Below are 15,000 nucleotides of genomic sequence, written 5' to 3' on the forward strand. Positions count from 1 at the left end.
TAATGTTGAGTCTGTCCAAAAGCAAAACCCCTTCCCCTTTTTTCAAATTGGAACAGGTGAAAGGGGAGTTTTGATTATATGATTGGTTCTAATTTCTCACTGGTTCTAAAATGGTTGTCTGAATTGACATTGGCAACACTGTAGAACTATTGGATGATTGCGTGTATTCTGTTAGCAGGAGGGCAGACAGGGAGTTGTGTTATTGTATTCTATTGTTCTCTTCGATCACAATCAAAAAGCCACTACCTGTTCCAAACTCATATTCCAAACAATGTCAATTGCCACAGATACTGATTTTATTTGACAGCAGTGTGTCTAATGCGCTAGTGGGGGGTAGACAGGCTGTTGGCAGAGCAGACTGTGAGTGAAAAGAAACAGCCTTTGGGAGTGAATGTGTGCTGCACTGTGGAGTCAGACCACGCAGTACTAAAACAAACCACTAGAGGGCTCTGCAGCATGTGGAATGGAAGCGTCAGGCTTGTACAAAGCAGGACATGCCACAGCAGACTGGGTCTTTAGTCACACTGACCTCCTGGATACGGGGGCCAGGGCTGGGCCGGGCCGGGGGACAGATGTGTCTGCCAAAGGACTTACGACATCCAGCTTGACGGATGGTCAAATAGTTTTAAAAAGGGAGTCCAAAAAGCCCAAAGCCAGACTGTGTTTTAGTCATATTGACCTCCATGCTGCTCTGCAGAAAAACACAGAGTCCCTGACCTCAGCGTTACTGGAATAACTAAGCATAATGATACCACCATTAATATACTGCATAAATAGTTTTAAAAGGTAACAGAGATGTTTCAACCAGCTTCATGGCTTCCATTGTCAGCGTTGGCTCTGTGTTTGTTACGTTACCTCAATTTGAATAATTACAATGATGATGGATTTATGCATTAACTCTCTGATGGTTTATGTGTGTGTTTCATCATCAGCCAATAGTATTCCTCGTTCTCGGCCAGCTGACCAGCTGACTGACCAGGCGACCCTCAAAAGAGCTGCTGACGATAGGCGCAGCTCTTGGTCCTGAACCCAGGTGAACTCTCTGCGTCAGTCCACGGCCTCATAACAGAATCAAGCCATGAATCATTACAAGCAAGGGTGAGGGCTCAGAGATCGACCTCAGATCAGAACCAGATGCACGTCAGGCACCTCCCGAAGATTGACTGTCTAAAGAAAAAGAAAGAAAATCCCACTTCCCCTTACCCACCCAGTCAACAGACACTCTCAAGAGAGCAAACACATTCATTTCCTATGGTGGTGAATACACAGCCCCAATGGAACAGTAGATTTGAAGGAATTGATAGTGACACATGGTAGTGGTTTGAATGTGTCACTGTGCGGCTTTTGGACTGGGAGGGCCGATGTTCTAGGTGCCGCTGGATGTCGACAACCTGCGTCTTTGTTGCTTGCGTGTGCAGGAGGTACAGTAGTTTGCATACCACACATCACTCCACATCGTGTCTCAGTGTATCTGCACTGGCTACCAGAAAAAAAAAGAGTAAAGATGTAGAGCTAATACCATCTAATCATTCGTATAAGTGTTAACTTAAACAAGTTATACTGCATTGAGGGTCCCCCAGGGGTCTATTTTTGGCCCACCCCCTTTATTTCTATTTTCTTTATCTTTTTTAAAATAGCCGATCTACAAGCTCATAACGCTTGAAGATCTGCTTTTTTTCCCGCAGAAATCTTATTGTGACATGCCCAGAATAGGAATGATAGGGTTGAAGTGGTTAAGGAGCCAGCTATGCAACAACTCCAACAACAGTCACTTCCCGTCTCTTATGCAGTCTGACCACGTCAGAGCACACTTACAGAAGGTACCGTGGTTTGGATACCACACATCATTCCACATCGTGTCTCAGTGGATCTGCAATGGTTACCAGAAACAAGAGTAAAGATGCAGAGCTATCTATAACCATCTAATCTTTCTTATAAGTGCGGCGCTTAAGAACCAACTGTGCAACAACTACAACAACAGTCTCTTCCTGGCTCTTACACAGGCTGACCACGTCAGTGCAGAGCACATACGCGCTCCTGTGAGTGGATGACAGTAAAATCACTCTGTTATCTTCCTTAATATCTCTCCCTCTTCCATTCCCCCCCTCCCTCTTCACTGTCCTCTATCCCTTTCCTACACTCCGCCTCCCATCCCCACCGCAGCTGGTAAATATTTTTATATTGTGTTCCATTAGAAGGCTTTATTAAGCGGTCAGACAGGGCAAATGGCGCCTGGGAGCTCCCTGTGCTGTAAACAATAGGAAGGGCTCTGAAAGCTACAGCCCAGCACAGAGCAGTAAACTAAGGCCAGATTAGAGAGACTGGCTTGTCCTGTACGAGTAAATATTTAAATATGTTAGATTCACCCTAAATATTGGTGGGAGATGGTTAGGTTAAAAAAAAATAAAAAAATAAAAAAAGGATGACATGATCTATGATGGAAGAGAGAGGGTGTGTGTGAGCATGTGTGTCACTGATGCGGTTCTGTGAAATTATTAGCACATGGAGGTACATTCAGTTGTGGCACCAACTGAATGTTACGACAAATTGAAGGACGTCATCAAGGATGAAAGGATGCGTTGTCTGAGGTGTGTGTGAGTGTATGCGTGCGTGTATCTGTACACCATGTAAATAGCTTGTGTGGCGTTTCTATTGTGAGCAACCATTTGTGTGGGTGCCAGGGTTAGTCCAATACAATAGCCTACACTTGTGACAAGACATGTCTGTGCTTGTAAAATGTATGTAGAAAAAATGTTGTATATATGAACTATATAAAGTTCAAGTTGTCACAGGCGGGCAGTGTCTAACTATGGCAGCCGCACAGACATTCCCACAGTATATGCTGTATATGGACAGAACATTTGCCACGTGTTGTCCGCACATTAACCCCGGCAACAACAGAAAGGCATTGATAATGCAAATATGAAAATATGAACACGCCCAAATGGTCCTATTTGGGAATGTACAAATATGGATATGCATAAATTGACTTGTTAATGATGTCACATGCGTCTGATGTCACATGCCTTTATGGAGATCTCTGCCAGCAATGCAAATGCCCAAAAGGACATGCATGAGAGAGAGAGAGAGAGATCAGTGAGGGATGCTCAATCAGTGAGGGAGTGAGGGAGAAGGTCCCTTTTGTGCCCATTTATGGAGATGTCTGTTTCTGTCTGTCCATGTCCCTTTTATGCATATTGATACCTGATGTCATCAGTATATGCCAATATATTTGAAATGTATATATACTATATCCAGGTGTATCCAGTTATATAAGTTAAAAATCAAACGGTTCGAAGTGAAGCGGTGAACTTTTATTCTATTTGTTCTAGAGTTATGAACTCTGTGATCTATACATTCTTTATATATTCTGGATTCTACATTCTTTATATATTCTGAATGAATGAATGATTTTATCTGGAGGGCCGAATTATCATGTGAAGCTTGACCAATCCTCAAAGTATCCAATCATCAGACCGGGAGGGACACTACCATAGAGTGTAGAAAAATATGGACGAAGCGACGCCATTGGTTTCTATGCAGCGCAAATGGCACTTTTCCACGCCTTGAAATGGGTGTCGCCATCATAGAAATAAATAGAATTGTAAAAGCACCAGAGATGCTATTGGCTGCCAACGGTCACGTGCAACGCAAGGATACTCGGGAGAATGCGTTGAGCTCTGCCGAAAATATAGCAGACGAAGAAGAAAACGTGGACCGCCCACAAGCCAGCCAGCGAAAAACAAATCCAGTATGGCTGACACAGACGGACCGCAGTGACAGTAAATGTCCGAAAAACTTTTTCATTTTACCACGGACTACAGAGATTTGTGCACCGAAAGTTTGGACTGCAGCCACCGCTAACCTGACTGGGCCGTCTAGGACTCTGTACCCCGCATTGGAAGCCTTGTTGAGGACTCTACTTTTGAAAGTGCCCGTGCAGTTCTGCAGGGTCTTATAATAATCCAGTTGTCCACTAGACTTTTCACAAAGCAAAGAGGCATTCGTCCAGAGAATTATGCATGGGTTTATTCATATTTATTAACAGGGATTTGTGATGTTTATAGGACTGAAGTTGCACTAATAGTTTTCATTCACACCTCTTAACAAAAGCTGTCAACAATGTCAATGTGACACCTATGTTAACAATGCGATTAATGTAGGAATGGATGCATTATGCATATGAATTGTCCATTGTGACTACAGTCTATGATTGTGACATGCTAAGTAGGCTACAGTAGCGAGAAGCTGGATTAATGAATTGATTCGTGAACTAATTATTGAGCTGACATTATGCAGTATCGTGGGTTAATTATTCCTACATATTAACACAACTCGTGCCTCTTAATCTGAAGGTTGCTTGTTGCCTTGGTGCCGCGCCGTTTCCTCCGTCGGCCGCCGCTATTATTTTTGAAGGGCTGGAAGGGGGTTGTTTTTGTTTTTTTGGATTATCACTTGACGGCAACGATTACGTCATCTAGTCACATGACAGTGTGAGCCGAGAAGAGAAAGATGGCTGCGCCCTGCCGTGTGTATTGTTTACATCAGATCTGGTGCAAAATGGCTCAAAATGGCTCTTTTGGATTAAATGAAGTATCTTTATGGGCCTCTCCATTGACTTAACATGGAGGAGCTTCACTTCGCGTGCACGCCCAACGTGCGTTTTAAACAAATCGCGGACATTACCGATGCGGCCGCGACCGGGGCGACATTATGTAAGTATTAATACATTTACTGTAAATACAGTAAGATTGACGGTGAGCGCTGTCAACGGCGTCATGTAGTCACCGATTTGAATGACGGTGAGGATCGTCTACAGCAGCAGAACAGTTAAAGAGGTTATTTCAATCAGCGATCGTTAACGTAAATGTGCTTTATTCATGTCATTTTTGTTTGATTGAGGTATTTACAGTAGTAGCCTACATCATTCAGCCTATTCCTCCTCTTTGATTCAGTCAATTTCATTCTGGTTTATATTTTGGAAATAAAATGTGAGATCAACCAATGCCTATTTGTGTGCGTTCCTATGCTAATTTGTGTGACATTTGTATGTGTGAATGTAAGTGCTAACTTTGTTTGACGTGCAGACTGTGACAATTATACTGTAGCCTCAGTGTCGTTTTCAAATGTTTTAATTAATACCATTTGGCGAGGCGCTAAATGTTGAGTGTTTCTTTTGTTTAGTTTTATATTCTATTATATGCTATACCACTTTATATACGAGTGGTTACTTGGGGGAAATACATTATTATACTAGCCGTTCTAAACCTACAAAAAGCCAGATAATTGCCATAACATCACGTCGCCGAAGCCTGCTATGACCAACTTCAAATTCCGACCAAGATCTCCCATACTCAGCTGGCTTCAACAACAGGTATATGAGGTGCCAAGGGATACAGGATAGCAGGACATGCAACTTATGTAAAAAGTGCTGTTTTCAGTTTCCAAAATGTTACATGAAATATTTGATAAATAGTCTGAAGTAGGCCTAATGTAAAGTAAGTCTGTGGTAGGCATACATGACAAATTATCAAGAATGCCATATGCCAATGTTAAAGACGAGTTCATAAAATAATATAGGCTTCCATTGGCTTAGAACATAGGCTATTTTGGCTGTGAGTGGCGGCAGTGGCCACTGATAATCTGTAGGCTCATGTCGATCACGGATTGATGTGGCATGCCATACTTGCACAAATCATGACGAGAAAAATAAAATAAAGACGCATTGTTTTGGTGGCGTTATATATAGGCTCTCATAAGTTGTTACACAATCGGGCAGGTATAGCCTTAATTCATAATAAATAAATACCAAGTCGTGTGGCTGATATGCCTATAAGAGTAAATAAATTATAGGCGTATTAACAAAAACGATGTTTTAACATTTATAGCCTATAATTATACAGAATTGCCTATATGTGTGTTTATTTATGTCCTCGCTCATTTTAATAGCTCTGGATTAAGAGCGTCTGCCTATATTGTACAGTGTAACCTGGGTTTGTATAATAGTTTTATATTGTAACAATGTTTATACGCCGTTGTACAAAGAAAACCGACCTACAAGCTAACAGTGCGTCGCATTACGACCAACGCTGATGAGCTGATGTGGGCAAAGGCTGATCTGGGATCAGCCGCGCCCCTGCAACTTTATCATCTATTTTAAAATAAATTGACCAAATTTCGACAAAACGCATATGATGGTGATTGAAAGGCAATTTTTAACTAGCGATAGGAACCATAAAGTATTCATGAAATGTTAATTAAGGCTAGAACACGAAAGGGGAAAATGAATGGGATCCAATGGAGAACAATTCTTTTTGCAACCGGCCGGGGGGGAAAACAGCGCAACTAGCGGCCAATCATAGGAAGTTTTACTTCCGTATTGGAGTCATTTTAAATCGGCAGAACTTGCCCCTTGGACACTACACACATATTCTGGACGTACAGGACAGATAAAACCTGTTCATTCTGAACTGAAATGGCCATATATGGACATGGGACACACATTTTGCTTTTTGAAAAAGCATATTCATTCTGGACTGATATTCTGGACGTACGGGACAGATAAAACCTGTTCATTCTGGACTGAAATGACCATATATGGACATGAGGTGACAGACATTTTGTTTTCGAAAAAGCCTGTTCATTCTGGACTGAAATGACCATATATGGACATGTTACACACATTTTGTTTTTGAAAAAACCTGTTCATTCTGGACTGAAATGACCATATATGGGCGTGGGACACACAAAGCCACTCATTGGAAGCGGTTTTCACCGCTTCAAAAAAGGACCTCAATTGAACCTTGTACCAGTGAACTGTACCTTTTCCTATGCAAACTTCTAATAAAGCCTTCAATCAATCAATCAATATGGGGTTTGTTTATGGTTATGACGGAGTCAGAGTGACGTCAGAGGTCCACCGGCCGGTCCTCCCTAAAGCCATATAGGATATACTAGTAAGACGCCTCAGGTGGACAAGCGACCTCGCGCCATGTCTTGGCCATCTGGCCAGTGATGTACAGTATATCGGACCCCTGGTACCCATATATGGAGATCCATGTATGGAGATATGCTGTGAGAGCCCAAACATGCTTACTCAGTTATTCGTTATGTGAAAGTCCTATGACATCTGACATCATACAAACAATCCCTTTTATGCCCATACATGGAGATGTCTGTAGAACCAGCCACACATATATGGGCTGTCTTGGCCATATGGATTCTGTTAGTGTGGTATGTGGCCGATGTGGCCTCCATTATGGGCATTCCCATATGAAGTCCTGTTAGATATGGGCTTAATATTGATGACATCAGGGAACTCCATGTATGGGCATAAAAGGGATTCTGTTCAGTGTGGTTCCCCTGACATCACAGTGAAGTCAGAGCATGATGTCAGAGCGGCAAACCCATAGACCTTACAAAAGTGTACACGTCCGGAGGGACGGACGTATACGGACAAGCTGTGACGGTACTGATAGTAAACTGCGACCTACGGTCGCAATATGGATATTTGGCATCTGCATTGTACAGGGCTTTTTAGATCCATACTCCTTCTTATCCACACACCACTGTTGTACTGAATTGTTTGTGTACATAAATGCTTCAGGTTGTATAAAAGAGTCTCTCTCATTAACAACTTTTTTCTGGTTCACAGAACTGCTGCTAACTGGATGCTTCTATGTTTATCACACCATTGTCTGTCAACTTTACACAACTAGTTAAGAAGAAAGAGGCCCAGCTCTTCAGCCACAATGCAAAATCTTTAATTTAAACCAACGCTTCGACTGTATCAGTCTTCAGGGCTTACAGGGATTTCCCTGTAAACCATGGTCAGCACCTCACCAACTTAGGTGTGCCCTTCTCCCTTTGTGTTTTGCTCCCAACTTTACACAACTACGCATTTCTCAGATGCTGGATACTGCTGGATGCACCAACAATCATACCGCATCCAATGTCACTTAGATCACACGTTTTCGAATGTTTAGTTGGACAGTAACTGAACCTCTGACTGCTTTAAACTGTATATCGTAACGTTACAGAGTCGTGAGCTGTTTGGCAGAATGGTATGTATCGACAAGTGAGTGCAGCAACAGTAATAAAGTGCCTAGTACTGTACGTACCTCGGCAGTGCTCTCGGGGGTGTCGGCTCCCACCATGTTGTCCCTGAGCAGCTGCTGTAAGAGCTGAACCTGGGCCACACTGACATAGAAGTCCAGACTGCTGGTCACATTCACCTCCAGAGAGTGACCACACACCACCACCTCCTACAGGAGAGGAGAGGAGAGGAGGCAGATGGGAGTTGGGAGGGGACAGAGGGTGTGGGAGTTAGGTGTGAAGGAGGTATGAAGTGATAAGTGACCGACGGAGGAGGAATAGAGGTGGTTGGGATTAAGTGAGGAAGGGGAGATTGGTGGAGAAAGCGTTAAATACAGTTGCGAGAGAGAGAGAGAGAGAGAGAGAGAGAGAGAGAGAGAGAGAGAGAGAGAGAGAGAGCTCTGAGTCAGAGAGCAAGGACCACACAAAACAACAACAGCATTGTGGGTGACCTCCCATGTCATTCTCATCTCTTTCCTCTCTTTCTCACACTGTGTGTCATTTTCCCTTGTTTCCTTCTCTCCTCTCTTCCACTTCTCTCCAGGGTTCCGCCCACAGCCAACGGTCCAGTCTGCTAACATCTAACAGGATGTCACTGACACTTTGACATTAAACACACACCAGCACATGCGCTTCAATATACTGTATCTACACAACATCATTTCTTAATTTAGGCAATACTCACCATAAACATAAACAATACTCATCAACACTCAATACTCAGCAATACTCCTCATAATCATAAACCTTCATATTACCAAATATAGGCTAATATAAAGGTTACAGTAATGCGCTTACATTATACTTTCCAAGTGTGAATAATGGTCTATATGCTCTCTTAAATCTATGTAGCTTGTTAGGAGTGAATCAAATGAATACCAATAGCATGAGCTTATTTTAAATCTGCGGTCCAGTGGTGAGCATTTTCCACATCCCATTCTGTGTGTTGTTGTACTCTTTCTCTGAATTGTTCTGACACGACAAATCAGTGTGTGTGTGTGTGTGTGTGTGTGTGTGTGTGTGTGTGTGTGTGTGTGTGTGTGTCAGTTTGCGAACTATGGATTAGCTGTTATGCATTGTCATGGGGCACGTTAGCGTGGACGGATGAGGCATCAAAGAGGCAGGAAGTCTCAGAGCGCCATGCCAGAAAGCGTCAGCTGTATAAGCAGAAAGGCTTGAACTCTGTGGGTCAAAAGCCTCCATTACGCGGCAGACTGATGGAGGAAAGCTTTCTGTAATGAGGACGTTGCTGCATGTTTAAGATGTAAAACTTAAATGCATCTGACGTCTCACATAATCAGTGTGTATTTCCCTATGAGAAAGGGTTTGCCTGGGTTACGGCCGTAATGGTAGTTAGCGGTTTGCAGTCAAAGGGCACAAGTGGTCAGTGTGGATACTGGACAAATTGGAGAAAGAATAGTATGTTCACAGGCTGATATCAATGTTCATGAGAAAATCCAAGGACTACAGAAATGTCTAGTTTGAACGTAATTAGATTTTTAACGTTACAATGTATATTTTTATAGCAACTGCGTAACTACTCTTGGGGATAATTTTATTTCTTTCAAAAAAAGTTGAGGAGTATTAAGAAAAATATTAAAATTTAGCTCAAACTGAAAAACTGTACCGACTACATACTGACCTCAACCTGTGCATTGTCAGGCGACACAGGCTTGCTAAAGATGATGGCTGGGGCAGCGGTCACTCTGACAGAGAAGTCAGTCAGGATGGGAGTCAGGATGGCCCTGCGCTCCTGGTGTCTCCTGATACTGGACATCAACACACAGAAGAACAAAATATTAGGCTACATATTACTGTATTTACGTAGGCTCTGGTAAGAGCACTTAAAAGTACCATACTTTATATAAATATAAATAAACACACACACAAACACGCACGCACGCACGCATACACACACACAGACACAGACACACACACACACACACACACACACACACACACACACACACACACACACACACACACACACACACACACACACTCAGAGTAATATACACAGTAATAAACGTATACACCATAACGTAGCATATTGTCAATTGACAGATTATTCTATTCAAAACATGGGTGTGGGGTGTGAGTTGTGAGTTGTAAGTAGTTGTACTGTATGTTTATGTGTATTTGAGAATAAAACTATTGTAATGTTTTATCTTAATTTACAGGATATATACATCGTAAGCTGTGCTATGTGGTTTTAGCAGTGCTATACTCAATATAGCTACAGTATAATGGTTTCAGTGACCATAAGGGATCACTTATTCACTAAAATTCCACCACTTCTATTTACTAATAACTTGTTATGGTTACCATTTTGTAAAATCTCTGTAAGACTGTCCCATGTGCGTACGAATGACAACTCAACACAACACAGTCAAAACCACAAAACATTTACAACTGAGCTATTGTTATGTCCTAGCTGACAAGCAGACGCACATTTCAAACTTTCACTGGCTTTTCAAATTCAAACCAGTAGGGTGAAAAAGCTGAAATCCAAATAACACACTTCAAAACCTATTTTCACTTGAATACCCGACCTGTGAAATATTTCCATAACTGGGCATTTCACATCTCTGCTGTAAAACATTATAGCTGGAAGCTTGAATATAGTTACAGAGGCAGAGTGAGACATTATTTGACAAGTCTCTATTGGGAACACCCCTTAATTGTATACACAAGCCCAAACTGAGACCTTCTCACATCAACTCTCTCCATTTCACTAATGTTCATTCCCACAATCAAGTCATATTTGTGGGAACATTTGTTAGCAGTAAAACAAATATACAAGTGGGCTTTATAAGGTGGTGTTAATTGCCACATCTGCTGCTATTAAAACAATCAAGCAAGCACAGCTTCCAATATTTATAGTTGGCTAGGATTAGGAAGGGCCCTGTTTCTAGGTGGCCTGGAGTACAGTACTTAACCAGAACCAATATCATATTCACAAATGTTACACAAATGTGCATTACCACTGCCCTAAAGGGATTATTGCCCGACACATTTCTCCTCTGAGAGGGGTTGAGGGAGGCCTAATTCGAAGGTGAAATGATCTGTGAGAGGCCAATTGGTGTTGGCTAATCTCCTCTCAGACAGGGAGTGAAACAGTGAGTGTCTCGTTGCAGGGGACAGGTGCTATCATTCACCAGTAAGGCAGGGAGGCGTGCGGCTCGGTTTACCAGTAATATGGAAGTGCCATGTGGGCAAGAGAGCTAAAGAAGAGCCCTGAATGGAAACCTGCCCCCCATGGAGGGATTTGGGTGGGGATTTGTGATTATGTTTGCATGCATGTATTTCATGAATTGTATGTGTGAGTTGTGTGCATATGTGCAAGCACACATACACAGTACATATGCACACATACTGTATATGTACTATGTAGGTATAGAACTGTACAGTATGTGCATACATGTCCACACATAATTAAATCAGTTGGTGGGTGCATACGCACATCATGCAATGGCTGTGGCATCTGCACACACAAAAAAGCAACAACCTTGCATGAGCGTGTGATGATCCTATGATTCATATAAAGCTAAGCTGTATGAGCAGTGAGTGGGGAATTGAGAGAGAGAGAGAGAGAGAGAGAGAGAGAGAGAGAGAGAGAGAGAGAGAGAGAGAGAGAGAGCGAGGCTGCCCTGGGTTGATGGGAGGAGGGGAGGTGGAGAGAGTTCACGGCTCCCTGACACTGGGTCTTTCCTAGTCTGGAACCATACTGTACTGTACACTGTGACGAGGACAGATCCTGTCAGCGGACCCACGGCGCTGGAATTTCCTCGCAAAACCTCAGGAAGCCGAGCGAGCCCACCGCTGATCCACAACTACTGGAATTAACCCCCCCCCCCTCCCCCAACACATAGACACACAAAAACTAGAGAACGATCACTAACACGCAAAGTCTCAGGCACGTGCACACATACTGTTGACATCAAAGGGGGCTAGAGCCCCTGCCCTTTTATCCGTCTGTAAAACTGCAATGCCCTCTCCAGACCATTGCAGTTTTTACTATGGTGAAAGAAATGCAAATGCCCCCTTTCCATGTCATACCTGAAGGCAGCATTCAAGAGAATTGCCTTGTCCCGGCTCTCCTGAACTTGAACGCAACATCTTATGTTGAAAGAATTGCCCTCACTGTGTAGAAATCTATGCTGTTATGCCACATCTCCACTGTTGCCCTTTTTATGCTTAGTTTAGTGTAGATCAAGTACTAAAAATAACTGACCTCCAAGCTCACAACACGTCGCAGCGCGACATGTTGTGTGCTTGGAGGTCAGCTATTTTCAATATTTTCACCAAAAGGCCCTTTTCGAAATTTCATCCCCAGCCTCTCTAATTTTCTCTGCACGTCTCTGTAAAGTCTACCACTGCAGTAAAGAATTGAGAAAGAGAGAGTGAGAAAGGGATCAATTGAGGGAGGGAGGAAGGGCAGAAGGGAAGGAAAGGTGTGAACTCTGAAAACATTGGCGTGTGTCGTGGCTTGTTACAAACGAGGTGGTGTGTTCTTTTCAGTGTGTGTAATCGCAGCAGACAAATAAAACTGAATTGGACTGCATCCCTCCTTTGTGTGTAGGAACCTTCTAAATGCAGTTTAATTACGCCTCGGTTGTGCGGCTGTGGCCGGAGTGTTCAGTACACAGCAGTACAGCCGACGTGCTTTCCCTACAGAGCTTCCACTGCTTAAAGCCGGGACAGAGCAGAACAGCGGTGCTAGCAAAACAACCTGAATAATGCAGTTTGTTTTTGGAAGCTCCCGACTGACCCAGGGAATTATAAGACAAGGAAACACCACCTTTAACTGCCGTTCAAAACCTCCTCCATAACAGCAACAACTAGAGAATACTGTTCCTGAAGAAACAGTGTGGGCTCACTATGTTGGTAGCCACTATATGCAGTAGTTAGAGTGTTGATAGCGTTAAAGTATTAATAGTGTTATAAGTGTCAAAAGTGTTTAAGTATTAGTAGCATTAAAAGTGTTTATACAATTATAAACGTTTTCCCCACTGCATTTGAGATTTTTTGGCAATTAAAAGTTGTAATATCTAAAAAAAAGTTCTGAAGATGTCAAAAATGAAAATGGGAGCTAACATGTCCTAAACAAGCTGAATGTTGTAGAGTAGGAACAGTGTTTCTAGCTGAAAGTAGGAAGGACTTTCATGTATGACATGTATGTATGAGTATGAGTTTTCTAGTCTTTGGTCATTTTATTATAATCAGGCTTTTATGAACACCCTGATCAGTTTTTTAGCTAGATTCAATATTTAGATATTTTATGTAAATGTATGGCCACATGGTACACACAGGTATGGCTGGGTCCAGGGGGTAAAATAAAAGTTACTTTTAAATATAGATCCATGAATGTCTCTTTGTCTATCTGTGCTGGTTATTTTGTTGTTAAATTACAGTAAAATAACTACAATTTCAAAATTTAACAAAATGGTCACTAGCCGTCATTTTTAATGGCGTCTTTCAGGATTCACCGCCAGAAGTCTCCATAGACTTCCATGTAACCTATAGTGCACGGATCATGCACGCCCATGCCCATGAACATTCTCCCCATCTTGAAAAATGGTATATTCCCAGGTTCCACAGGTCAGCTGCACAGGTGCAATGCATTATTGTTAATTGTCAAGTTTAGCTGCACTTGAACAACCATTCCAGGCTGCCATATCCAGCCCAAGAAACTGCAGAAACCCGGGGATTTTTTTTTTCCGCGGGCAGGGCGTGCGCATGAGGACTCCCATCTTTGCCATACCCTAGCTTTTGCTGAACTGACACCACTGCTTTGTTCCCCCATACATTGCACTGCAGCACTTTATTCTAGCAGCCCGAGCTTATTTCACACCCATAGCCAGAATACTCAGATCAATGATTTGCTGTGTATTATTGTTTGGCACCTACAGTAGTTGATCGGGTTGAGAGAGTGAGTGCATGTAGCCAGTACATGAAGTACTGTGTACAGTACACAAACTGTACAGTAAACAAACCAAAACAACTTGTTAAAATTACAGCGGAAGAAATAAGATGGATATCTGTGTTGAACATTTTAGTTTAGACTAGTTTAGTGTAGATCAAGTACTAAAAATAACTGACCTCCAAGCTCACAACACGTCGCAGCGCGACATGTTGTGTGCTTGGAGGTCAGCTATTTTCAATATTTTCACCAAAAGGCCCTTTTCGAAATTTCATCCCCAGCCTCTCTAATTTTCTCTGCACGTCTCTGTAAAGTCTACCACTGCAGTAAAGAATTGAGAAAGAGAGAGTGAGAAAGGGATCAATTGAGGGAGGGAGGAAGGGCAGAAGGGAAGGAAAGGTGTGAACTCTGAAAACATTGGCGTGTGTCGTGGCTTGTTACAAACGAGGTGGTGTGTTCTTTTCAGTGTGTGTAATCGCAGCAGACAAATAAAACTGAATTGGACTGCATCCCTCCTTTGTGTGTAGGAACCTTCTAAATGCAGTTTAATTACGCCTCGGTTGTGCGGCTGTGGCCGGAGTGTTCAGTACACAGCAGTACAGCCGACGTGCTTTCCCTACAGAGCTTCCACTGCTTAAAGCCGGGACAGAGCAGAACAGCGGTGCTAGCAAAACAACCTGAATAATGCAGTTTGTTTTTGGAAGCTCCCGACTGACCCAGGGAATTATAAGACAAGGAAACACCACCTTTAACTGCCGTTCAAAACCTCCTCCATAACAGCAACAACTAGAGAATACTGTTCCTGAAGAAACAGTGTGGGCTCACTATGTTGGTAGCCACTATATGCAGTAGTTAGAGTGTTGATAGCGTTAAAGTATTAATAGTGTTATAAGTGTCAAAAGTGTTTAAGTATTAGTAGCATTAAAAGTGTTTATACAATTATAAACGTTTTCCCCACTGCATTTGAGATTTTTTGGCAATTA

At 42.5% G+C, this 15,000-nt stretch overlaps 1 protein-coding gene across 1 annotated transcript in view; it reads right to left on the reverse strand.

The window, feature by feature from the left end:
- Positions 1-15,000, reverse strand: part of vps13b (vacuolar protein sorting 13 homolog B) — a 495,502-nt gene that overhangs the window by 166,019 nt on the left and 314,483 nt on the right. The window contains exons 33-34 of the mRNA XM_080748468.1: positions 9,737-9,863; positions 8,121-8,264 (exon numbers count right to left, since the gene is read on the reverse strand). Of these exons, the coding sequence (XP_080604594.1) occupies positions 8,121-8,264; positions 9,737-9,863 (271 nt within the window). The remainder of the gene's footprint in view (positions 1-8,120; positions 8,265-9,736; positions 9,864-15,000) is intronic.

The sequence above is a fragment of the Nannobrachium achirus genome (assembly GCF_963921795.1).
Source record: "Nannobrachium achirus genome assembly, chromosome: 2".
NCBI classification, from domain to species: Eukaryota; Metazoa; Chordata; class Actinopteri; order Myctophiformes; family Myctophidae; genus Nannobrachium; species Nannobrachium achirus.